The sequence below is a fragment of the Nomascus leucogenys genome, unplaced genomic scaffold (genome assembly GCF_006542625.1).
Source record: "Nomascus leucogenys isolate Asia unplaced genomic scaffold, Asia_NLE_v1 000943F_67314_qpd_obj, whole genome shotgun sequence".
NCBI classification, from domain to species: Eukaryota; Metazoa; Chordata; class Mammalia; order Primates; family Hylobatidae; genus Nomascus; species Nomascus leucogenys.
The window spans coordinates 24,073-50,981 of NW_022096626.1; the positions used below are offsets into that span (position 1 = coordinate 24,073).

Consider the following 26,909-nt stretch of genomic DNA (forward strand, 5'->3'; position numbering starts at 1 on the left):
AGCAATCTGTGAATCCTCAAATGATCAAGACAAAAAGCTCATCAATAATCCTAAAAGGTCTGCATAGATTTGGTCCCTATTCCTAGAAAAGCAGCAGGGAAGGACCTGCTTCAGCAGAAGAGCAGGGCCAGTCCCACCACCTCCCTCTGGCAGGGCCCGGGGACAGCAGGAGGCTGGGGAGGCTGCAGGCTGGCTCAGGTCACAAAGCCAAGTTCTCTCAAGGAAGAGACCAGAGCAGGACCTAGGGACGGGCCCCAAGGAGACACCTGGACCTGGCTCCACAGCACGCAGGGGTTGGAGGCAGATGGCACCATGGGCGCCCACACCAGCACTGGACAGAAAGGGACAGGTGGCAGGGCCAAGCCTCAGCAGAGAGCTGGGGGCCTGGTCACCACACTCCCACGCCCCAGAGCCACGGCAAACACTGAGAGGTCACTTACAAGGGTCACAATGTTAAGATTTAAAAAAGCTAATTTATATATGGGAATAATTAGAAAAATCTTAAGGTTCCTTCTAGGAACCTAAAACGGAAACACATCCAGGCCTCTGGGCTCCTCCCTGGGCTGATGCAACCACGTGGATGTTGCGACCAGAGCACTCAGTGGACCCACTAGGCTCTGCAGGCAAACAGGTCTTAGGACAAAGCAAGCTCTTCCACAAGCTTGTCTCCCAGGAATATCGCAACAAACCACAATGAACTGCCCTGTACACACTCCCAGATCCACACAGCACAGCCTCTCACGAGGGGCCAAGCGTCGCACATCAAAGCTTCTAAATGGCGTGCCCTGACCCAGCCCAGGTACGGGGTTTACCTGGGAAGGAACGAGGTGAGCACACGCATCTTCACGAATGTAAACCACAGCGCCACTCCGCAGTGTAAAATGGAAACTGCCAACCGTGGGACCCTGGAAGAGGCGGCTTCAACCTCTCCAGCTGACTTCCTCCCTGGATTCCCCAAGACAAGAAAAACGGCTCCTCCTCAAGAGCTAGTAAAATACACACGCGAAGCGTTAAACATGGCAAGTGCCTGCTTCGCAGAAGGCGTGCACCATGGCAGGCCCATCTTTCCGCCGACAGCACAGGTGAGGCCGGCCTCTGGAAGAGCCCAACACCATTGCTGAAACGTCATTATCTTTGGGTGGAGAGAAAACAAATTATCTTTATTTCTTCTTTACATTATTCTACCTTTTCTAAACTTTTGCAAATAGTACACATACCTTAGAATTCAAAATCCACAAAGCTACTGGTGTGTGTGCAGGCTGTGTTCTAAATGCTAGAAGGCTCCTACGCCCACCCTCCCGGGTTCCTGGAGCACAAAGGTGCTCATGCAGGAGATGCCATCATTAGCAAGAGGCTTCAACGTCAACAGCTTCATGAACACATGAAGCTTCACGCATTCATCAAAACAAGGTGTGTCCAGAACAGGTGCCCTTACCTTTTCCGGGACTAAGGTTCTGGTCTATGAAGACCTTGAGTTCTCCGTTGGCTTCAATTAGACCGGCCTGCGGAAAGCAACAAAACAATAATAAATACGACAGCTAAAAGGGCTACAAAACTAGGGGTGTTTAAAACCACCCTCAAGGGTTCTATCAACTAACGTCGTAAAATGGCAGAAGGGCCACAGTTAAGCAAGCAACTCCAGGAACTACCAGAAGAACGCCAGGTCCAGAGAAGGAATGTCACTATCACCATGGCACCTGCAGGGCCAAAACAGCACTGTCCACCAGGAATTAGCCATGACTTACAGAATTCACACAGTCTTGAAAAATCAAGATTGTAATGATAAGAAAATGTTCACAACAGAATGTTAAACACATTCTATTTAAGTGTGGCACAGGTAAGAGTACAGCCCACACGGCAAGGACACACATGTGATGGCACAGCCACACAGCGGGGGCACATGTGATGGCACAGCCACACAGCGGGGGCACATGTGATGGCACAGCCACACAGCAGGGGCACATGTGTGACACTACAGCCACACAGGAAGAATATACGTGCATGACAGTACAGCCACACGGTGGGGACACACACGTGACGGTACAGCCACATGGCAGGGGCACACGTGTGACAGTACAGCCACACAAAAGGGCACACGCATGACAGTACAGCCACACAGCAAGCACACACAAACGTGATGGTACAGCCACACGACAGAGGCACATGCGTGATGGTACAGCCACACAGGACACACACGCATAACGGTACAGCCACACAGCAGGGGCACACATGTGACAGTACAGCCACAGAAGGGGCACATGCATGACGGTACAGCCACGGCAGGGGCACATGCGTGACAGTACAGCCATATAGCAGGGGCACAAGCCTAATGGTACAGCCACACGGCAAGAGCACATGCATAATGGTACAGATACACGGCAGGAACACACACATAATGGTATAGCCACACAGCAAGACACATTAAGGGGGACTCCTATCAAATTGTCAACCTCATCCTGCTTCTCCAGAAAAGCCATGAAATCTTTTATTCTCTTCCTAGTCCCAACAAAATGTCAGTTCCCAGGGGCCGGGCTCTGCGAAGGAAAAGCCATCCCAAGAGGAGGCCTTGCTTGGAGGGGCGGCCTCTGGGAGTGGCGTGCTGGCAGCACAGGCGTGGCAGCCTGAGCGTGAGCACACACACGGCAGCATGCTTGAGTACCCAGGGTCCAAGGAGGCCACGCACCTCAGGCAGTGGGGCTGGGGGGCGGCGACGGGGGCTGCTGTCTTCGCTGAGGGTAAAGGCACCCGAATGCACCCTTCCATAGACAACACCATGGAAACAAGGAGACGCCACGACCCCCTGGTGCCACCAGGTAACAGGGGACACAGGGGAGGCAGCCAAGACTCAAAGCCCAGCAAGGTGACCACTGCAAGACCATTTTCTGGGCATTTTCACAACTCCACTTCCCTACAGAAGATGAAGAAAGTCAGGGCTGCCCGTAAGCCTGACGACCACGGCAAGTTCACATCCTAGGACGCTAAAAAGACAGTCACGACTGCCGTTCCAACCGGGTCACCGCACTTTCTGAGTCTGGCTGTGCAGCAGGCACTGTCCCAGCCTTGGCTGTGGGACTTGCTGGGAGGTGGGTGGACGTCCCAGTGACCACCTGCACACAGAGCCAGGGGAGGTAGGATGTGCAGGAGGGGCTGCATCACACTGGCCACACCAAGGGGCTGGGATCAAGGCTCCACCACGCCTAAGGGCCCAAAGACGGCGTGTGACACAATCTCAAGGAAAAGAGCCGTGGAACAAGAACCTGACCACACTCAGGAGGCGCCTCTGAGGCCACCACACCTGACGCAGCACCGGCACAGGCCCCACAGAGGGCTACGCTGGCACAAACGTACGACACCAGGAAAAGCGTGACGCGTGGTCAACGATGGTGCCTGAAGGCCGGCGTGCATGGCTTTGTGCTGGCACCCATTAGTGTGTTACAGGTGTGAGACGCTAGACGTCCTGGTCACCATGAGGGCACTACCATCCAGGCCAGGTTGGTAAGGCCGAGACGTTAAGCCTGGGACAGAAAGGGCAGGAGGGTACGGCCAGTTAGAAAAAGGTGAGTGGGTCTGGACAGGTGGCTGAGCCAGGCACACACGGCCAAGTGGCTATGGTGGGCTAGAACCCACAGGAGATGAAGGCCAAGACACTGCAGCAAAGTAGGTAAGGTCAGGTGACTATGACCAAGGAGGTGAAAGCAAGCACACTGGGTAAGACTGAGAAGTTAAACATAAGGTGGGTCAGCCAGGAGAGAACAGCCAGGTGCCTAAGGCCAGAAGGTTAAGGCCAGGAAGTTATAGCCAGGAGGTTAAGGCCTGGTGGGTAAGGCCAGGAGGCAAGGGCCTCGGCCAGGGCTGGTCAGGCTTGGGCCCAGCTCGAGCATCTTGTGGGAGTGCAGCATGCTCCAGCCCCGTGTGCGTGGAGCTGGAGGAAGCCCTGCCGGGGGTCTGACGGAGCAAGTCCCAGCTGTGGAGGATGACCGCCCTCCCGCCTGCACAGCCAGGGCTGTGCCCAGTTCCCCTGCATGGCGTCTGCACTCCCAGCCACGGCCTGTGGCAACCGTGGTTCGGGCTCTGAAGCCGTTTTGCACCTCTGTCCCTGTCTATCGCCCTCCCTCACCAGGATGAGCAAATGAACGCCTGCTAAAAAGTACAGGGCCAGGGACTGGCGCTGGGCACGCACTGCCCAAGGTGGCACAGTGCCTTTTTTCTATTGGCGGGGGCAGCCCGATGGGCAGAGACAGAGTGGGGGCTGCTCCTCCCCGTGCCTGCAGGGCATGTGGAAGGCCCCCAGAACAGCGGCTGCCTGCGGCCTCCATGAAATGCCAGCAAGTTGGGCCCCAACAGAAGAGCCCCGCCTAGGGCCACCATGCACTCAGCCACGGGCCTTGCCCGGCCAGGCCACCGCGATGCTCGTGTCTGTAAACGTTCCACCGCTGCTCACAGAAAACACTCTTCATGTGCACCAACACAGGCCCTGCGAGAACACCAACTGCCCCTGCCCAGGGGAGACCTCGGCAGCCGTAGGGGCTGTGGCACAGCTGGCCTGGATGTTTCTCACTCTGCCCCATCGACTCGGTGGTCAGCCCCGGCTGGGATGGGAACCCAGCAATCCCTAAGTAGCCCACGCCCAGGAAACCCAGGTCCAGGAAACCACTGCCCCCCATCACCACCACCCACCGGCACAGCCCCTCCTTCCGGGCAGTGCTTCCTCCTCCCCAGCAGCTGCCCAGGGAGTTAACGGGCCAGGTTGTGGACCCGGGCGGCCCTTCCAGGAAGTCTGGGACGGGGTGAAGGGGCCAGTCTTTCTCCACCAGCCTCCATGTTGTGACATAAAGCTCTGGGGTAACTGCACGGCATGCGCAGCACACAGTGACGGCAGCCAATGAGGAGAGAACAAGGCGGACACATGGGCCAGTGTCGCACTGCTGACACAAGCGTGGCATCATCTGTGGTCCCAACTGTGTCTGCCACAAGCATCATTTTGCTCCAGGAAAAACCCTTTCATTCCCCTTCCTTATGCAACTCATGCTTCTGAAAGTAGAAATAGCAGATAGCACTTCAAAATCCACAGCCTCGGCCTGCTGGTTCCACCAGCCACGTGCCTAGGTGTCGCCAGATCCCTGGCAAGCACCCGCAGCTCATGGCTGGCCCCTCTCCTCAGCTTTCTCCTGAAGCAGCTCTGGGCTCAGGAGGTGGGAGGGTGAATGACGCCCTGCGCTGTCTCAGCCGCAGCAACAGTGCTGCCACTGCCGCCTGCACGGCCACTGCCGCCTGCACGGCTCTGTCAGGGGCCAGCCTCCCTGCAGGGTGTCTGGCAGCATCCTCAGCCTTCACCCTGGGTGGGACAATCAGAATCATCTCCGGACACTGCAAAGCCACCCTCAGCTAAGAACCACAGACTCACAGGCATGACTTCTGGGGCTGCAGGGCCTCTAAAGCAGACCTCTCCAGAGCTGGCAGATGAATAAATGCACACCTGGCTACAGTCTCAACCTTAATTTCCAACTAGGAACATGAGGCTGTAAGACAGGAAATCTAACCTAAAAGGAAACCACACAGTGGGTTCCTGTGGCTGCCTGTAAGCGCCTATCTTGGTGGGATGCGCTTACCCCACACTGAGTTTGACAAACACTGAAAATATTTCATAACACAATGTGTGTCAAAATCACAAGGGAAATGCAAACTCTCCTTTCCATAAAGGAAATTAGAAAACAAACCACTACCTAGACTGCCTCTGTTTACAGATCATCTGAAGAAGTCACACAAATGTTCTACAAACCAGCACTGGAGGCGGGTGAACTGGAGGCTGTGCGGCGTCTTCACCTGTGGTCCTCCTAATCCTGCTTGGGACGGTATTTGGAAGTGACTGGGCCACGAAGGCACAGCCTCCTGGATGGAGTATGTGCCCTGATAAAGGGGCTCCCTGGCCCTTCCACCAGGCGAGGGCACGGCAAGAAGATGCTATTTACCAGCCAAGCAGCGGCTCTCACCAGACACCAAACCTACCAGGACCTTGATAGTGGACTCCCAGGCTCCCAAGCTGTGAGCGGTGGATTCCTGTTGTTTACAAGCTGCCCAGTTCATGGTCATGGCATTCTTGTGACAGCAGCCCAAGCAACCAGAACAGGCTCTCCTGAAGACACCCACCACCGCACTGCCTTTCCAACGGGCTCCCCTGCGGACACTCGCCACCAACCGCACCACCTTCCAACGGGCTCCCCTGCGGACACTCACCACCGACCGCCTTCCCACAGGCTCCCCTGCGGACACTCGCCACCGACCGCCTTCCCACAGGCTCCCCTGCGGACACTCACTACCACTGCTTTTCCAACGGGCTCCCCTGCGGACACTCACCACCGCACCACCTTCGCCTCCCTGAACTGACTTCTGTGACCCCCAGGAGGATGGAAATAAGGGGCAACTTCTGAAGCTAGGTCACTCCCTGTCCTCTTGCAAAAGCTGGTGCCATGGTGTGAGGATACTCAAGCGGCCCTGAGGTGGTCCTGGTGCTGAGGGCTCCTCCTGCTACTGCTGCACGGGTGAGACATCTTGGAAGCAGACTCCCAGACCCTGGCCTTGAGGCCTGCAGAGCTGGGCAACATCTCAACTGCAACTGCATGAGACTCCAGGACAGAAGCACCCAATCGAGCCACTCCCAAACTCCTGACCCACAGCCGCTGTGTGGGAGAAGACAGCTTACTGTTGTTTTAAGCCACTATTTGTCTGTTTCACAGCAAGAGATAACTAATACACCAGTTAAAGAGTTTTCTCTAGAACATTAAAAAAAAGTGATTCTTTTCATCAACCAGGTCGTCACTGAATTTATCTTTGAATGGATCTTGAACCCTGCATAAACGTAATTCCGCATGGAAAGCTCATTGGCACCATCAACCTGAAAAACGGGATCCCACTCAACATCAGCCTTTCAAAGCCGCAATCACTCTCTGACACCCACCCCTTTCCTGGAAGGTGACCTCCAAGGACAGGGAAGAATCTTATGACGACCCCCTTGACTGACGACAGGAAGAGTCGCAAGAACTAAGTGCAGCATCGTCCCTGAAAAAGACAGTGATGATGCCATGATTTAATTCCCATTTGCCATCAAACACAAGGCCCCGCTGAGGCTCCACACGGCCACGAGGAAGCTCAGCCAGCCACGTCCAGTCCAAAACCTACCAACAGCTTGCAGTTCACGACTCGCTGCTGCCCACCTTTACAAAGACCACAACCTCCCCACGTGGGCTCCACCTCGCTCCGGGGACGGGGCCCGTGCACAGCAGTAAACACGCAGACCCTCAGCCTCCATTCCTGCCCGAGACAACAGCACCAGACCCCTGGTGTAACGTGAGAACGTTTAGAACCCTGTATGTGGGGTGACCACCCGCCCTGGTTGGCCTGGAACAAAGAGGGGCTCCTAGGACACAGAACTACTAGGGGTCCCGCCACGCAGGTCCCAGGCTGGCTGTAAACGAGGGCTGCTAAGTGGGACCTGTTAACAGGAACACCAGCCGAGGTCTGTCCGCTCAGTGTTCCTGTCAACAGGATGCACAAGGGGTGCACGCTGGCCTGCTGCGCAACGGCAAAGTGGCCTCGGCACAAGTCCCCACTCTCCAGGCTAGGGGCCAGCTGGGGCCTTGCTAGCTCCCATCTCAAACTCAGCACCTGAATAGGCAACCCCATGTGAGCCACACAGGATCCAAGGCCACAGCCTCCCGTGTTCTGCCCTTAGGGGTGTGGGCGTGAGTCTGGGTCTCCACTGACACTTTAGAACTTACTAAGACAGACCCAATTATAGCCTCTGTGATTTTTTAATATGAAGTCATTCTTATGGATTGATATTCAGTAGATACTACAAGACCACAATTACCAGCTTGAGCATGTAAGGAGCTGTAGGAAAGACCCTCATGTGGGTCTTCCTTGCATTTCCTGTGGGCTGTGACCCACAGAAACTCAGTTAACAAGCACCAAAACAAAAATGGTTTCATTTGCCTTTTTTTTTTTTTTTTTTTTTTGAGACAGGCTCTTACTCTGTCACCCATGCTAGGATGCAGTGGTAAGATCTCAGCTCACTGCAGCCTTGACCTTCCCAGCTCAAGCCATCCTCCCACTTCAGCCTCCAAAGTAGCTGGGACAGGGATGCACCCCATGCCTGGCTAATTTTTTTTTTATTTGTAGTAGAGACGAGGTCTCATTATGTTGCCCAGGCTGGTCTCGAACTCCTGGGCTGAAGCAAGCGTAAGCTACCACACCTGGCCCAGCTTTGTGTTTTTAACATATTGCGGAAATTGCTATTAATTTTAAGACATGTGCACTGGATTTATTTTCCTGTTAAATCTTCATACTCAAGATGCAACCCTATCCCCCAGTAAGGACACCTCAAGGTGCTAAACACATTAACATATAAGCCAACAGCAAAGGTGCTCCTTGGCTAAAACTAACCTTAGTTTCTATTAGAAAAATTATATTCAACTATATTTGTGTTTGTAGTTCATGGAGATTAACAGGTGATTATTCTCTTCTGTCTTAGACAAAACCGTACTATGAGTAGCAACAATAACAGCAAAACACAGGTTCCTAAAACACGCCATGCTGCTAGAAAAAGCTGAACCAATTGAAAATGAGAGCTATAAAAGATGACGTCACCAGTGCCCACTTTGTGACAGGGTCTACGAATGTGACTCATTTCCATGCCAGGCCTAAAAGGGGGCCTATCACTGCCGTCATCTTTAAAACACACAGGTGACCACAGTTCTCACAACCTGGAGCTGCACTCGCCTGGCCCGGATGGAGGCGCTGCCCGGGCCCTCAACGCCTTCCTCTTTGCCAGCCAGCACCCGCCAGGGTGTGTCCAGGGGGCTCCTCCCCTGGGGACACACAAGCCCTAGAGACCCAGGAGGGTGCGAGGGCATGAAGAGGACTCTCCCTTACACTCGAAGGCCCGTGAGGGGGTCAGCAAGCAACACACAGCAGCCAGGTGGGGCATACACCCGGACTCCGCACTGTCTCATCCCTCTGCCCTGCTCTTCTCTGCACTTTCTAATCTACTGAACAATTTACTATTTCCATTGCTAACGGCTCCCCGCTACAGTGTAAACCAGGCTTATCCGACCTGTGTCCTGCAGGCTCCATGTGGCCCAGGACACCTTTGAATGCAGCCCAACATAAATTTGTAAATTTTATGAGATTTTTTTTTTTTTTTTTTTTTTTAGCTCAGCTATTGTTAGTGTTACTCTATTTTATGTGGCCCAAGACAATTCTTCTTCTTCCAATGTGGCCCAGGGAAGACAAAAGATTTGACACCCCTGGCATCAACTCTGTGAAGCAGGAATTTTGCCTGGTAAGAAAATGGCCCAGCAGGGGCCCTGCAGTCCCAACATCACAGGTTCACAAGCCAGGCCCAGGGGAGGGCTGGAGAGAGGGACGCCAGGGCCGCACACTTCTCAGGGGGGACCCTGCAAATGATTCAGGATTGAGGGTCATCCAGTCTCTGTCACAGCCGCTCAACTCTGCCTACGCAACGGCCACAAAAGTGTCAAGGAACAATCTTAATTTCAAAAGCAGAGCTGAGAAGAAAGTGACCCAGCTGCACTGGGGGATCCCCCTGAGGACTGGAGTGGCCTGCGCCAGACCCCAGGGCAAAAAACACTTGCACTGCACATTAAACTGCATAATGAATGAAGAGACCTGGGGAAGAGGCCACTCTATAAACAGCAGCTGGGATGGGCCCCGCCTGCTACCAGGGCCCTCCTGGCCCCAGCATGGGACTCCTGCACAGAACTCTCTCCACTCCTCCTTTGACTCGTGTGGAGAACTCCGTCCGCTCCCCGCTTGATTCCTGCAGGTAACTCCAGCCACTCCTCCCTCGAATCCTGCGGAGAACTCTCTCCATCCGCTCCTCCCTTGACTCCTGCAGGTAACTCCGTCCACTCCTCCCTCGAATCCTGCGGAGAACTCTCTCCATCTGCTCCTCCCTTGACTCCTGCAGAGAACTCTGTCTGCTCCTCCCTTGACTCCTGCAGGTAACTCCGTCCGCTCCCCCATTGGCTCCTGCGGGTAACTCTGTCCGCTCCTCCCTCAACTCTCTCTGCTCCTTCCTTTTGGCTGTTGGGTTGACCACCACAAATAGCCGGCACCTTCCACCCACCTGGCCACAGGCCCTTCCTCTGGGGCTGGGCCTGGGACCCCAGCCTGGAGCTCCCAGGAGCCCTCCTGGACCCTGGAGAGCACACCTGGGAACAAACACAACCCCAGAGCTCAGGGAACGACCTCCGGCAGCCCCAGCCACCCCTTCCAGTACCCTGGCCCTGCAGGGGCCCCCACATGGGCTGCCCTGCCCTGCTCCCACCAAGCACCAGAGCCTGGTGAGCGTGAGGGTGGCCTCAAGAGACTGACTCTGACCTTGCTGGCTCACCCTGAGGAAGCCAGCAGCGAGCTGCCCTACGCAGGGGCCCACACGGCAAAGTACAAGAACACACCCCACCAGCAGTCCACAAGGAGCGGGATCCCACCAACAGCCCACAAGGAGCGGGATCCCACCAGCAGTCCACAAGGAGCGGGATCCCACCAGCAGTCCACAAGGAGCGGGATCCCACCAGCAGCCAGGCGAGTTAATTTGAAAGTGGTTCCGCCTGGACCAACTCAGGGCACCACAGGCCAGGGCCGCCTGGGACAGGCTGGATGGGGACCTGGGCTCCTAGCAGGCACTAAGAGGCAACAGACGCTGCTGGTTCAAGTTGCTAAGGCCAGGCAGGAGATGCTGGGTGACCGCCAGGCCCAGCCCTTCTCAGCTACAGAGGCCAACACCTCCCCACCTCGGGGAAGAAGAGATGGTGCCACCACAGAGGAGGGATGCAGCAGAAAAGAACCTCGCATCTGGAGAAGATCCAGGACAGCACAAAGGCTCATCTCATGAACATGCTCCGAGTGAGCAAAAGCATCAAGTGGGAAGAGCAGGAGGGTTCTCTCATGGTCCTGGAGCCCCACGTGCGAGGATTCTCTCTCACGGTCCTGGGTTCTCTCTTGCAGTCCTGAGTTCTCTCTCATGGTCCTGGAGCCCTACGTGCAAGGATTCTCTCTCACGGTCCTGGGTCCTGGGTTCTCTCTTGCAGTCCTGAGTTCTCTATCGCGGTCCTGGAGCCCTACGTGAGGGTTCTCTTTCACAGTCCTGGAGCCCTATGTACAAGGATTCTCTCTCATGGTTCTGGGTTCTCTCTCGCGGTCTTGGAGCCCTACGTGGGAGGGTTGTGTCTCATGGTCCTGGAGCCCTAAGTGCAAGGGTTCTCTCTCACGGTCCTGGGTTCTCTCTCACGGTCCTGGGTTCTCTCTCACGGTCCTGGGGCCCTAAGTGCAAGGGTTCTCTCTCACGGTCCTGGGTTCTCTCTCACGGTCCTGGGTTCTCTCTCACGGTCCTGGGTTCTCTCTCACGGTCCTGGGTTCTCTCTTGTGGTCCTGGAGCCCTAAGTGCAAGGGTTCTCTCTCACGGTCCTGGGTTCTCTCTCACGGTCCTGGGTTCTCTCTCACGGTCCTGGGTTCTCTCTTGTGGTCCTGGAGCCCTAAGTGCAAGGATTCTCTCTCACGGTCTTGGAGGTGGAAGCGGGAGGTCAGGGCAGAGCCAGCTTCCAGGCTGCACCTACTACCTCCTCCTTGGGTCTCACAAGGTGGGAAAAGGGCAGGCTCGCCCTGGGGACTGGCTATAAGGACACTGATCCAACGGGGCAGCGGGGGCTACACCCATGTGCCCTCACTCAATCCTAGTCACTCCCAAAGGCCCCAACACCCAACACCTTTGAGGATTTCGAAGGATGAACGTTCAGCCAGGGCAGCAACAGGGTGGCCTAAGTGAGGGCGCGTCAGCGAGACCAGACTCCAGCAGCCGCGGAAAGGGGGCGAGTCTCCAATGCAAACAAACTTTCCAAATTTGAGACAACTTGAGAAATCTAAATGCTGCCTATGTGACAATAAGAGTGAATGACTATCTCTGAGAGACATATGTCAGAATATTTAATAACTACTTAATGATCACCCTGGCCAGGCAGGGAGTCACCCAGGTCCGTGACAGGGACGAGGCACCAGCACAATCTCTCTCCTTTGTGTGTGTCTGAAACGTTTCACAAACTTTTTAGAATTATCTCTGCTTATATTTACTGATGTGAAAAAAAAAACCTAGGACAAACTGTTGAGTAAAAAATAGCAGTGAACAAAACACGTGAGTTCATTTATTTAAAATTCCGTACTGTACATGTGTATTTAAACACACACATCCAGGTCATCCCCACAAACAATCACCAAAAAGCCTTAACAACAGAGCCCCATGACTGTCATTTCAGATGACTGCTTACTTTCTGACAGCTTTCTGCACCACTCAGTTTTTAAATAAACTTTCCATTTTCATAATTGAACAAAGCAGTAAGTCGATTTCATTTTCTAAACTAAGGGAAAAGCCGCACACCTAACGAGATCCACCCAGGGGTGACAAGCTGCAGGTAAGGGTGGGGCCCAACATCACCCTAAAAAAGAGTCAGAGGAAGCTGGCGACCCTAAGTGGACAGAGGGACGGCGGCCACAGAACCACAGTGCAAGCCATGCAGGGGCAGAGAACGCCTCCTCCCAGCCCCACGCAACTTAAATGACCAGGAAAGGGGGACGCAGACTCCACCCAGGAGGGCAACACGAACCCCAGGTCCTCAGGGGACAACCTGGAGCCACCAGGCAGGGGAAGCTGAAGAGCGAGGAGGTAAGTTCACATACAATGCAAGTCACAGGAGGGCAGGTTAGGGAGGTGGGGTTGTGCTTCGGGGGCACCAGAACCTTCAGGAAACCAGTGGATTCTGAAGCCCCAGCAGGCACAGAGGGTGGGACCCATCCACTCACAAGCGGACACCTGGAAGGTAGGCACCCAGCATCCCTCTCCCAGGAGAGGCTGCTCTAATCTATATAATCTATAATCAGACTTTCAGCCACCACTCTAAAGCCTGCTTTTCCAGCAGAAAAACACCAAATGATACTCTAGTCTACAGCAGGCACAAATGCAAAACTGCCTGGAAAACCCATCCATCAGTCCCACAGCCGTTAAACAGGTGCTTGCATCCTGACTCCTGCTGTCTTCGAGGCGGGCTGCACCGGGTTGTGCAGTATGAACCTGGCAGGCACGGTTTTCCAGGGCTGGGGTGGTGGGGAGTAGAGGGACCAGAGGGGGACTTGGCCAGGCACCCGCAAGTGGCTCCCAACACAGTTGGATTCCGCACTCTTGATGACGACTCACCTGAAATGTCGGCGGCTCCACTCCCTTTTCTTATGAAGTCACTGCTGTGTTTGAACACCTCGTACCCGCAGCCCTCCTGGAAGCCGCAGCCCGCAGGGGAGGCCTGCTGCCTGGGAGACTCCACCTCTCCCGTTTCTGGCCACCCGCCATCCCCTCAATCATTCTAAACAGTTTCCAGGGCAAGCCAGGGCCCCTCTGTGCAACGCTGGGGCAGAGGCAGGGGCCGCAGAGTCCCCAACGTGTCTGGATGCTGGCTCCTGAGCTCAGAGCCCTCACACTGGGCACATGGCAATGGCTGTCCCTCCAGCTCTGATCAGATCAGCCCCTCGTGGCTGGGAGGAGGTCTTACACAGCACCCAGGCCTATGAGGTGCTCCTAATTTCGTCAAAGCCTTATGTTCACTCTTTTGAATCCATCCAAGTTCAGCCAGGACGGGGCAAGCAGCTGACGCCCTCCTTTCTCCCTCACTGCCCTGTAGGGAGGGCGGCTGGCCACCCACATGGGACAGGCGAGCACACAGAGGCCAGGGGTCCCCACCTGAGGTGGCAGCGCTAGCAAGGTCCAGCCGTGCAGGCCCCCAGGACCCCTGCCTCACACAGCTTCCTCCACAACACGTCACACGGTCCCGGTGGGAAAATGCTCCCGAGGGAAATGCAGCACATGCTGCCAGACACAGCGACGGGGTCCGGGCCTGGGGCCTCAGGGAAGAGCCGCCCCACAGCCCTCACCCGAGTATACCGCCAGCCTGTAGGAGGTAGAGACCATCTCCATTCATCTATTTATTTATCATATCAGCTAACTTTAAAATTAACAATATGTTAATCTAATTTCTCTTCTGGAAAAGTTTTTACATTATACTCTTTTCCCTTTTAGAAAGAATTTACATTTCCATTTTAACAAAAACCAAGTCATCCAAGGACAGAGTGAGCCACCAGCACTCTCAGAAACCCTCCTCCAGGGTGGCCTGGGGTCAGAATGGAGCAGCAACCCTGGCCAGACAGGGGGTGTCCAGAGGGCCCAGGACACCCAACCTGACAATGGTGCTGGGCAGGCACCAGAGCCGCAGCAGACTCAGGTGCGGGGTTTGACGCCCACCCACAAGGATGCACAGTGAGGCAAGCTCAGGACAGGCTGGGGCGAGGGGACGCACATCGTCCTCACCAGCAGCCTTTCTGTCCCAACAGTGAGCAAAGACAGGGCTCCAGGGAACAAATGCCCAAAAACACGAAGCAGGGCTTCCAGGATCAGCGTCCACGTGTGATAAATGCCACTGGAACCACAGCCTGGGATGGGGGACAAATGCTGAGGACACGAACCGGCATCAAGATCAACCCCACGCTGACCACCTTCATCCCCTTCCACCCCAGAATAGGATTTGGTCTGGCCACTCCAATGGGAACTGCTTTTCCATTTGTTAGAGAAAAAAGAGGTTAAGTCCAGGCAAAAGTCATCGTGGCTAGCCGACTCCACCGCCGGCCTGAAGAGCTCCCAGACATGGAACCTACAGACCAGGTTTCCAGTTCTGTGGCTGCACACCCCGTGAGCTGTCGAATGTGTGACTCCTCCTCTCCAACCTGGCCACGCTGGGGGAGGGGACACCCAGGGTCTCCCGAAGCAAGGGGAACCCCTCATCCACAGCCAGCTCAACTCGGGCTACCGGGATGACACCGAGGCAGACATCTGTCCTCCATGCTGTATCCTTCCAGATAAGGCCTCTAAGCTTAAAAACGACTCCGGGAGTCAAAGGATGCCCTAAAGCAGGAATGGCCTCCAGGAGTCAATAACTGGGTAAGAGGTATGACCTCAAACTCAGGCACGAAAACAAGGCCAGAGGCTGAACTCCCACCACGGTCATCTCCCTCTTCATCCTGTTCCCTGCAAAACACAATTCAGGTTCTATCAACAGTGGTGACATGAGATATTTTCATTCAAGCCCTGATTTTTCTTAAAGTCAAAAGAAATAGTAGAGTCTAAAATAAGTCCCATACAAATTACTCCAAGCCATTAATACTTTCAAGGAGAGGAAGTAAGTGACTACACAGCAGCCAAAAAGCCTGACGGCTACACCTTACACTGTGCTGAAAGCGACCTGACAGTACATCTCAAAGACCAGCGTCTGCACTCACAGACATGCACGCACACAGGCAGTCTCACCTTCAGTTCATCCTAAGACTCATCCTGGATTTGTGCAAATTTGGGAAGATTTAACCGGAAACCACTAGAATCCCCAACCACAGGGGAGTGGGTAATTACTGAGGCACATCCACACAGCAGGAAGAGCACTCCTAACTCCGCCGCCTCTCCCGTAAAGCGCCAGGCTGACAGGACTCTCTCGGACAGATCCACATGTGTCTCAGACTCAGCCTTGCTCATTCCAGACACCCCTCTATACCAGCGGCACTGTTATCAGCAACCTGGGAAAACTGCAAACAACCCAGGAGGCTGCACTCTGTGTCCTGAGATGTCTTTTATGTTCTTCACTCAATCTACAGAAATCAAAACCCAGTATGGTGGGCGTGTCTCGAAGGGGTGGCCCACTCTCCAAGAAGGGGCGTTCAGTCCAGAGCCAAGAGATGTGGGGACCAGATGCACATCTGTTTGAATGTAAAATGAAGTGTTTAGGTACAGCATCTTTTTTTAAATTATTTCCCACGTTAACCCACTTTTTCAGTAACTGACAGCTGCTAAAAACATGGTAGAAAAAAAAACTGACCAGAGAAAACACTGACAATATACTGAGGTGAAAAGATTAGAAACAGAAGGTGCAGTACATTCCCATCTTGGAAAAGCTGCCTTTATTACACACGGCTAAATAGAAATCCAACGGGCATATGCTACGAAACCCTAACAATTCGGCTCACATATGAATGTGACTTCATTTTCTTCTTTTTGCTTTCCTAGAATTTTTCCAAATTTTCTGCAACTAAGATTACTTTTATAATCAGACGAAATATTACTTGAACTTGAACTTTTTTTAGTAAGTCATATTCTTTTCTTGTGGAAAGTCTACTTAATGGATACAATTAAAAAGCAACTGTGACAGAAAAGCCCGCTGGTGCAGCAACCAGCACACGCAGGTCACTCAGTAACACAAGGATTCCATGTCCACTGTGAACGGGCGGCACCCACAGCCCAAGCCTGGGCACAGCTGAGGACCAGCACACAGGACACCTGTCACCTGGGCAGGGCTGAGGACCCGCGTACACCACACCTGTCACCTGGGCAGGGCTGAGGACCCGCGTACACCACACCTGTCACCTGGACAGGGCTGAGGACCCGCATACAGCACATCTGTCACCTGGGCAGGGCTGAGGACCACGACACACCACACCTGTCACCTGGGCACAGCTGAGGACCAGCACACAGGACACCTGTCACCTGGGCAGGGCTGAGGACCCGCGTACACCACACCTGTCACCTGTACAGGGCTGAGGACCACGACACACCACACCTGTCACCTGGGCAGGGCTGAGGACCCGCATACAGCACATCTGTCACCTGGGCAGGGCTGAGGACCAACGCACAGCACACCTGTCACCTGGGCAGGGCTGAGGACCCGCACGCACCACACCTGACACCTGGGCAGGGCTGAGGACCCGCATACAGCACATCTGTCACCTGGGCAGAGCTGAGGACCAACACACAGCACACCTGTCACCTGGGCAGGGCTGAGGACCCGCGTACACCACACCTGTCACCTGGACAGGGCTGAGGACCACGACACACCACACCTGTCACCTGGGCAGGGCTGAGGACCCGCATACAGCACATCTGTCACCTGGGCAGGGCTGAGGACCAACACACAGCACACCTGTCACCTGGGCAGGGCTGAGGACCAACGCACAGCACACCTGTCACCTGGGCAGGGCTGAGGACCCACACGCACCACACCTGACACCTGGGTATGGCTGAGGACCCGCATACAGCACATCTGTCACCTGGGCAGGGCTGAGGACCAACACACAGCACACCTGTCACCTGGGCAGGGCTGAGGACCCACAGACACCACAACTGTCTCCTGGGCAGGGCTGAGGACCAGCATACGCCACACCTGTCACCTGGGCAGGGCTGAGGACCCACAGACACACCTGTCACCTGGACAGGGCTGAGGACCTGTGCGTACCACAACTGTCTCCTGGGCATGGCTAAGGACCAGCACACACCACACCTGTCACCTGGGCAGGGCTGAGGACCAGCATACGCCACACCCGTCACCTGGGCAGGAGGGGAGGGCCAGGGACGTGTTGGCAATACTGGATTCTGGGCTGACCCATTCAGGTTTCTGACCCTCTCCTGCTTCCCCATCCACTGGAGCAGATCACACTGTCTCTTTTCCTCAGACCCCAGTGACGCGATGTTATTGAACAGGAGACCAGGGTGCACAGGGCAAGCACCTGTGTTAAAACATACTGTATCTCAAAGCCACAGGGGACACACAAGTTTCACTCATCAGACCAGAATCCCTTAGAAACTGGACCATGTGAAAACAGGATTCACAGCCGGGCGCGGTGGCTCACGCCTGTAACCCCAGCACTCTGGGAGGCCGAGGTAGGCGGATCACCTGAGGTCGGGAGTTCGAGACCAGCCTGACCAACATGAAGGAACCCTGTCTCTACTAAAAATACAAAAAATTAGCAGGGTATGGTGGCGCATGCCTGTAATCCCAGCTACTTGGGAGGCTGAGGTCGGAGAATCGCTTGAACCCAGGAGGCAGAGGTTGCGGTGAGCCAAGATCACACCATTGCACTCCAGCCTGGGCAACAAGAGCGAAACTGTCTCAAACAAACAAACAAACAAACAAACAGGATTCACATAAAAGACTCTAACGGGAAGAGGCAGATACAACTCTTCATCCTTGAGTCTCAAAATTACCTGCAGCACATGTGAATAGCGCCCGTGAACTGCGCGACAACTTAAAAGCCATAGTCCATGTCCCCACAGGAGCCCTGAGGCGGAGTCGGGATGCTGCGGGAATCTCAGCCAGCCAGGAAAAAGGTACAAAGGGCAGACGCTTTTCCAGGCCTGGGCTACGCACAAAGATACAGACGGCAGTGCATGGCCAGTACCCGAACAACCAGAGTCATGTGAGTAAGAAGATGCCGGGGGGATGAGGGGTCCTCTAATTCAGCCAACGCTGACACCCGCCCTTCCCCCCGCAGATCCATCCCCACAGGTAGTCTAGGCCACCTGCTGCTGCCAGGCCTCCTCTCTGAGCAAAACTTGACAAATCTAATCTCTTATGACAAACAGCAGAAAGCCACACTGTAAGTCAAGCTAAATATCAGCTGCAAATCTGGATTTTCTAATTGTTCTACAACAAAATATTTTTTAACGTAAATACCAAGAAGGAAAAGTTTTTAACATCCCCTAAAGAGCACCTAACAGTTCTACTGCAAATCAAGCTGTGCACCAAAGGTAAGGTTTCCAATTCTTACACAGTGAACTCCAGACATTGTTTCCAAATACCAAAAGTAAAGAGCTAACAAAGAGCTGATTATGTAGGAAAAAAGAAATCCTTTTTTACTTTTTGAATTTTAGATCAGATGTTCCTATAATACCTCTTTTAAAGCATTTTTAGGGGCAAAACTTTTTTCTTTTTTTTTTGAGACGAAGTCTTGCTCTTGTCACCCAGGCTAGAGTGCAATGGCATGATCTCGGCTCACTGCAACCTCCGCCTCCCGGGTTTAAGCAATTCTCCTCCTCAGCCTCACGAGTAGCTGAGATTACAGGCGCCCGCCACCACGCCCGGCTAATTTTTGTATGTTTAGTAGAGACAGGGTTTCGCCATGTTGGCCAGACTGGTTTCGAACTCCTGACCTCAGGTGATCCGCCCGCCTTGGCCTCCGGGATTACAGGCATGAGCCACCGCACCTGACAGGGACAAAACTTTTAATTAACCTGTAATTTTTTTTTTTTTTTTTTTTTTGAGACGGAGTCTCGCTCTGTCGCCCAGGCTGGAGTGCAGTGGCGCAATCTCGGCTCGCTTCAAGCTCCGCCTCCTGAGTTCACACCATTCTCCTGCCTCAGCCTCCCCAGTAGCTGGGACTACAGACGCCCGGCTAATTTTTTGTATTTTTAGTGGAGATGGGGTTTCACCCTGTTAGCCAGGATGGTCTCAATCTTCTGACCTTGTGATCCAACTGCCTTGGCCTCCCAAAGTGCTGGGATTACAGGCGTGAGCCACTGCGCCTGGCCCAACCTATAATTTTCTAATTTTTAATATTCCTTCAGTTTCTCTAACCTCATCCTATGTAGAAAAAAAAATCCTGAAATATGAAAAGACTGTTGTAAAAACAAGCACATCATCATAGATTTCTTCAACACATAAACCTGAGGGGGCTAAACTGACAACTTCTTAACCTCAACTGTGAAGTTGTTTCTTTATGAGGACAAAAGGCCTGAGTCGCTGAATCCTGTTCCCAGAACTCACTTCTTCAAGCACTGAAGGAAACAGCAGTCTGTTGCGGCATCAGGTTCACCTCTTCAGGCCTGAACTTCACCGTCCAGGTCTGTAAAAGGACACCTGGTGGCAGACCCTTAGAGGAGCTCATTGGTCCCCTCTTGGCATTAGCAGGGCCTCATGACAGCATCACTCAGGCGCCTCCATGGTGAGGCGCACACAGTTCTCTTTGGTCCCCAGCTCTCACTTTCAGGATTTCCCCAAAAACTCACAGGACACAAACAGGCACCACAGAACGGCTTTCACAACCAAGGCACCTGAATGCCAGGCAGTGACATCCACAGCCACGTTCTCTGCACAGGGAGCTGACCAGGACCAAGTCCCCGCACAGCCCAAGGGCAAGTTCAGATTCCCTGCATCTTTACCAACGGCAGGAGGAGCTTGGAGAGGCAAACAGGACCCCGGAAACAGCCCCACACAGGCTACGTCCCCATGTCTCACAGCAAAAGCATCCCTGTAATGTTTGATGAATTCCTCATCTGCCCGCCTTCCCAGTTACAAACCTTCAAGACACTGGACAATCGTGTGTGACGATAGGATCTTCCGAGGTGGGGAGAGGAGAGGCACAGCTCTGCCTGATCCCACCAAGGGTCACGCTGCCTGGGCAGGCAGGAAACTTGGCCACAGGCCGAGATGCCAGTGCCAGGCCCCACTCCCTCACCCAAGGGCCCTGCCAGCCCAGCTCTAGAACGACTTGAGCCCCTGCAGCTGGACTGACTCGTGACAAGGGCCTGTCCGACTCTACAGGAGGCGCCAAAGCACCTTCCAAGACTGAATCTGAGGACGGGTCCGAGCACCACCCGTCCCTGCAATGGGAGCCCACAGATCCGCGGGTCACAGCCACCCCACTCAGGAACCAGAGGACAGCCTCTCTAGGCCCTGAGGGGGAGGGCCTGAGATGTTTCAAGGACAGTTCAGAAACTCAAAAGAGTCCGTACGGACCTCCCAGGGTGTCTCCAAACTTAAGACAGGACTGCGCCCAAGGCTATCACAGACAGGGTGGGCCAGGCATGGAAACAGACAGTCCCCACAGCCAGGAAATGCTCCCCAAATTGCCAAGAGCAGCCCATAATCTTGATAATAAATTTCTGTAAGTGACCCATGCTATGCCAGCGCTCCTGCCAGGCAAGACCAGGGCTCAGTTCCCGGCACCAGCCAGGTGGCTGTACGGCAGCTGACTCCTGTTCTCCACATTCTCCCACTTAACGGAGTATAAAGAGAAATATTCCATTTGAATTTACCATTTTAATTCAAATAAGTAAAATAAAATAAAAAGTCCCTGAGCAAGAGAGCAGAAACCTCATCCTTCTCATCATTTCTCCAGCTGGGCCCACTCAAGGAACACCAAAGGCAGCCACCTTCTAGGCTGTTTCCTCCTCCTGTGACCCTGCATCACCCACTCCAGCACCGCCAGTCACTCTCCACCCACAACACCATCACCACACTCTCTCTCCTCCAGTCTACCACCATCACCACTCACTCTCCACCCACAACACTACCATCACCACACTCACTCTCTACCAACTCCACCATCACCACTCTCCACCCACAACACCATCACCACTCACTCTCCATCCCATCTACCATCACCACTTACTCTCCACTCACACCATCACTACTCACTCTCCATCATTCCACCACCACACACTCTCCCCCAACCTAGCATCACCACTCACTCCCCACTCACAACACCATCACCACTCACTCTCCACCTACAACACCATCACCATTCACTTTCCACCCACTCCAACACCACCACACTCACTCTCCGAGTCCACTACCACTCACTCTCCACCTACTGCACCATCACTGATCACTGTCCTCACTGCTCCACAGTCATTTCCTACCCACTCCGCAAACTTCCCAGAGTACCTCTCTCCTCCCTCGTGTGTAGTCCTTGCCATGCAGACCTTCACACCCACTACCTGTCAACTGCTGTTCAAAGATGACACCCCCAGAGGACTGACCTCACCCTCTTCTTTCTGCCCCTCACTCACATGGAGCCATTTGTGGCCTTTTCCCACCTGCTTGTCTCCCTGTGCCCTACTTGAGGTTGGAAGCTCCGGAGTTGTTTTTCTCTTGTGTTCTCTCCAGAACCTTCCAGCCTCAGGTCCTGGGTGGCCTTGTTTCTCCTCCTCCATGTTGACTACCAGGGCCTAGCTCCAGCTCCCTGCATCCTGTGGCCCCTCATGGCCCTCTACAGGGCTCCTAGAAGCTGGAGGCCTGCCTCCTTCAACCCAAGTGGCACAGCTTTCCCCCAGCATAAGGGCTTTTGACGTACACCTGTGGTTTTACTGCAGTACCAGTGCTTTCGAAAACCTAACTGGTGGGCTGGACACCGTGGCTCATGCCTGTAATCCCAGTACTTTGGGAGGCCGAGGTAGGTGGATCACCTGAGGTCAGGAGTTCAAGACAAGCCTGGCCAACATGGTGAAACCCCATGTCTACTAACAAAAATTAGCTGGGTGTGGTGGCGCGCCTGTAACCCCAGCTATTCGGGAGGCTGAGGAGAATTGCTTGAACCCAGAAGGCCAAAGTCACAGTGAGCCGAGATCATGCCATTGCACTCTAGCCTGGGCAACAAGAGCAAAACTCCATCTCAAAAAAACAAAACAAAACAAAAAAAAACACCTAACTGGTTATCGATCTTCCCTTCCGCAAAAGCCGCCAGCATCATCTTTTCAAAACTCAAATGTCACACCTCTACTTAAAAGAGTTAGCTAGGCCGGGCGCGGTGGCTCACACCTGTAAGGCGGGTGGATTATTGAGGTCAGTAGCTCAAGACCAGCCTGGCCAACATGGTGAAACCCCATCTCTACTAAAAATACAAAAAAATTTGCCAGGCATGCTGGCACACGCCTGTAATCCCAGCTTCTTGGGAGGCTGAGGCGGGAGGATTGCTTAAACCCAGGAGGCAGAGGTTGCAGTGAGCCAAGATCGCGCCACTGCACTCCAGCTTGGGAGACAGAGCGTGACTCTGTCTCAAAAAAAAAAAAAAAAAAGAGCTAGCGAAAACATCAAATTCCTTGACTTGTTCACAACCTCACTTGCCAGCCAGACCCAGCACTCCTGGCCACTCCCAGGCGTTGAGCAGGGAAGGCCTCACCAGCTGTAGGATCCTACTCTCCTCCCAGCGCCAACCCCAACTCAGATCACAATCCTGAGTGCAAGGTGAACCCCCAGCCCTGTGCCTATGCAGCCCCTGACAAATGCTGCGTCTCAGGTGCCCACACTGGATGGAGCATTCAGGGTCCTGCAGGGCCCGACCACCTTTCTGTATGCCCCCTACCCTCAGCCTCACACTGCATGCTGCTCACAGACAGTGCCAATGAAATCAAGGGGGAATGAAAGAGGGCCCCGGAGACACCATCCATTATGTATCAAAGCGTGTTTGAGAACCATCGAGGAAACCACACAGGAAACCACACAACACCAGAAGCGTGCTCTAACCGAGGCCCTGGGCCCAGCTCCTCACCGTGAGGAGACATAATGAACATGGCTGCACGCTGAGCACATGCCCACATCTGGCATTCTGAGTGCATGCACGCACGAGGTCAGGGCATGGTACGGACAAGCACGGTGGAGAGGATAAAAGTAGCCTTGCAGCACACCCAGATATGACTTCAAAAACCCCACACTGGTCCACCTGGGTGCTCATACGCCCTCTCTAAAGCAGACCCCAGTGCTTGAAGGCAGGGATGACGTCTGACATGCCTGGTCGCAGGTCAGGGAGGGCAGACACCCCAAAAGGCCTCGCAGGGACCACTGAAACCTCTGTGCTAACGGAGAGGGCTCCACACTCTGGATGCATTTTCGCTACAGATGTACCTCAGGCAGAGGCAGCATATGCCGCCTGTTTCCAACTCTGCAGTAAGTAGGTAAACACATCAACAGCCCCTTTCACTCAGTTACGGAGCGATGAGCGGTGGGAAACACTAAAGAATCCAGCTGGTGTTTCAGTGACTGACATTACCAAGCACGGTGCACCGTAAAGAACTGCACACCAATAAAATAGACTAAATTTCTGGCCTTAAAAGCCTCTTTCCCCACACAAGTTTAAAAATTTTTCAAAATATTCTATAGTTTCATGACAACTACAAAGCAGGCTAAGTAGCATTTTTTACCAGATTTCACAAATCACGAAATCTCATCCTTCTGAGAAAAAAAGTGGCCAAAACAAGTGCTTAGCTCTTAGTCCACCCAAGTGGAATTAACTTCCTCTGTAGGAAGACAGGTGCCAGCAGGTGGCTACAGCCTGAGCCCTGAGCCTGGCCCCCGTCCAGCGTCTCATGTGGAAGCCCCCACAAGAAATGCAGGATTCGCTGCGGTGCTGCAACACCCTCCACCTCAATTTAATTAAGGCGTTTATTTAAAATTATCAATTAACACAGTCGGTAAAGATAAGGAAAAAGTCAGAAGGCACCACCCATCACCACCCAACTGCACAGTGTGGTATCCAAGGCCACAATTTGCGGGTGGTGAGCGCAGCATCAGAGATCAGATCCTTCCATCTTTCACCTTCATCCCGCTTCAGATGCTTTAAAAGTCTGAAAGTAAACACTACTGTAGCTTATGTGTTGTCATTCTGAAATAAAGGCAGAGAGAACTACAAAGAATTTAGTGCGAGGCAAACATTCGTGTGCAGCATGAAGCAAACATACTTACATCTTTTGCCATGTTACCAGATCCGGGAAATCAATGCTACAAATGTTCGCCTTCCCAGAGAAGAAAAATGATTTTTCTGGTAAAAACAAAAGTAAGGAAAAACAAAAAATAAGTAAGAATGAAAAAAGTTTAAAAAATAACACATCTCAAAGGAAACGTGGACCTTCCTTCCCAAAGGCACCCTCCATCCTGAGAGCGGAGCTGGCCAAACCGACTCCCACACTCAGGATTTTAGTCGCCTCGCCAGACGGAAATGCCCCTGCGGAAAAGTGGCCCGCGGGCCCGCAGGGTCACCACCACGACCCCCAGGTCCCGACGGCCCGCCCAGCGGCCGAGGGTGGGGCCGAGCCCCGGCAGCCAGGGCGCAGCGCCTCCCTCCCGCCGCTGCAGGGGGGCCCCACCACCCACCTGGGCGCAGCCCCGGGGTCCCGGCGCAACGTGCAGGCTCGCGGCGTCCACCCCAGACCCCGGCGGCGCCCGCCCGGCTGACCGGTAACTCTGACAGGTGGGCTTCCGGGGTCCGCGCCGCGCGCCTGTCACTAGGCCTCGGGCCGCCTCCGCACGAGGCGCCTCCGCGCGCGCCGGAACCGGGTCCCCGCGGGCCGCCGTGGGGCGGCCTCCCCTCCCCCGCCCTGCGCGCTCCGGCAGACCCTGGCCCCAGCCCCGGCCCCGGCCCCACCTCCAGCGCGGGGCGCGGGCGCTGCTGTCGGCCGGGAGGGCCGGGCCCGGGACCCCCGCCCCGCGGTCACCTGGGGAGCCCCCACCAGCGCCGAGCGCGCGGGGTCCCCGAGGCACAGGAGCGCGCAGGGCGCAGGAGGCCGCGGGTCGGGGCCGCGCGGCGCCTACACGCGGTCGGGGCACGGAATGGGGTGGCCGGGGGTCCCGCCCGCACCCCCGGCCCCCGCCCGCGGCTCCCGCGGCATCCCCTGCCCGCCCGCACCTGGCTGCCCGGTCCGGCCGCGCGGGCGGGGACGCGGAGAGGGCGCGGTGCGGGGCGCGGGGCGGCGCGGGGAGGCGCGGGCGGGGCCGGGCCGGGCGGTCCCGGCCGTGGCGGGGTCCCTGCCCTGGGCCGAGCGGCGCCGGGACGCGGGGCTCACCCTGGCCGAGCGTCGGGCCGGCGTGACGTGCGCGCGGCGCGGTGACGTGGGCGGCGGCGGGCCCGCTCCGCGCAGCGCGCCTGCGCGCCTTTTCGCGCCTTCGGCGCCCTCCTCCTCCTCCTCTGCTGCTCCTCGGTCTCCCGCTCCTCCCGCCAGTGCTGCGCGCCCTGGGAGAGCGGGGAGGGGCTGTGCGCGCGTGTCCGTGTGTGCGCGTGCGCGTGCGGAGATGGAGCCGGGGCCTGCGCCAGGACGGGCAGTGCGCGCGCGCGGCGTGCGCTCGGAGGCCAAGGGGCTGCGTCTGTGCGCGCCTGTGACGGTGTGTGTCCGGAGAGAGAGGTGGCCGGCTGTGTGCAAGAGTGTGTGTGCACATGGGGGAGCGAGGCCGGCTATTTTGCACGAGTGTGTGTGCATGTAGGGGAGCGGGGGCTGGTGTGTGCACGTGGGGGAGTGGGGCCGGCTGTGTGCAAGAGTGTGTGTGCACGTGGGGAGCAGGGACTAGTGTGTGCACTAGTGTGTGTGCATGTGAGGGAGCGGGGACTGGTGTGTGCGCTGGTGTGTGTGCGCATGGGGCAGCAGGTAGGGGCCGAGTATGTCAGGATGTGTGAGTGCGTGCAGGGAGCAGAGAGTGCCGGCTGTGTGCACGAGTGTGTGTGGGGGAGCAGGGACTAGTGTGTGCAGGGAGCAGAGAGTGCCGGCTGTGTGCACGAGTGTGTGGGGGGGAGCAGGGACTAGTGTGTGCAGGTGTGTGTGCACTTGGAAGAGCGGGGCCGGGTGTGTGCTTGAGTGTGTGTGCGCACAGAGGAGAGCCAGCTGTGTGCGCGCCTGTATGCACGGAGGAGAAGGGGCCGCTTGTGTGCACGAGTGTGTGTGTACATAAGGGCCGACTGTGTGTGGGGCTGTGCATGTATGGAGAGCAGGTGTGTGCATAGACGTGTGTATGTGGACACATGGAGGAGAGCAGGTGTGTTGCGTGCGTGGCACAGAGGCCACTGCCTCTGCTGGAGCTGGTGGCCTCCAAACCCAAGACGGGCCTCCGCCCAGATTCCCAACAATTCTGGGCGTCCTTGGTGCCCGCTGGAGGCAGCCTGGCCCGGGACTCGGGAGGGAAAGCAGGGACAGGAAAACTCCAGAAACAGTTTCACTGCAAGGTGAGCCTGGTGGTCCCCGAGTCTTGGAGACTTAATCCACCCTGGAGGGCCCCTCCGCTAGGGCCAGGCCCGAGCACCCCAGCCAAGGGCGGGCTAGGCCAGAGAAGAGTCCGAAGTTCAAGGCCACAGCAGGCGGCAGAGGATGGTGCATGCCGAGGTTAAGGAAGGTCTACAGAGGACTTGAGGAGCTGACCAAAGGCCTCTCTGCCTGTGCGGTGTATTATTACATGACAGCCCACTTTGCACGTTTTATGCTGATTTTGGCCACTCCTGCCCCT

The 26,909-nt window shown here is 55.2% G+C and overlaps 1 protein-coding gene across 3 annotated transcripts in view; it reads right to left on the reverse strand.

The window, feature by feature from the left end:
- LOC115834005 (transcription factor Dp-1-like) overlaps window positions 1-25,535 on the reverse strand; it is a 48,674-nt gene extending 23,139 nt beyond the window's left edge. The window contains exons 1-3 of one of the 3 annotated variants that reach the window (XM_030808794.1): window positions 25,484-25,535; window positions 24,387-24,462; window positions 1,436-1,502 (exon numbers count right to left, since the gene is read on the reverse strand). In XM_030808794.1, coding sequence (XP_030664654.1) covers window positions 1,436-1,502; window positions 24,387-24,398 — 79 coding nt within the window. In that variant the 5' untranslated portion in view covers window positions 24,399-24,462; window positions 25,484-25,535. Of the gene's footprint in view, window positions 1-1,435; window positions 1,503-24,386; window positions 24,463-24,794; window positions 24,951-25,326; window positions 25,377-25,483 lie in introns of those variants that run through there. The other 2 variants (XM_030808792.1, XM_030808791.1) reach the window with 2 other exon arrangements.
- Window positions 25,536-26,909: the final 1,374 nt, after the last annotated feature.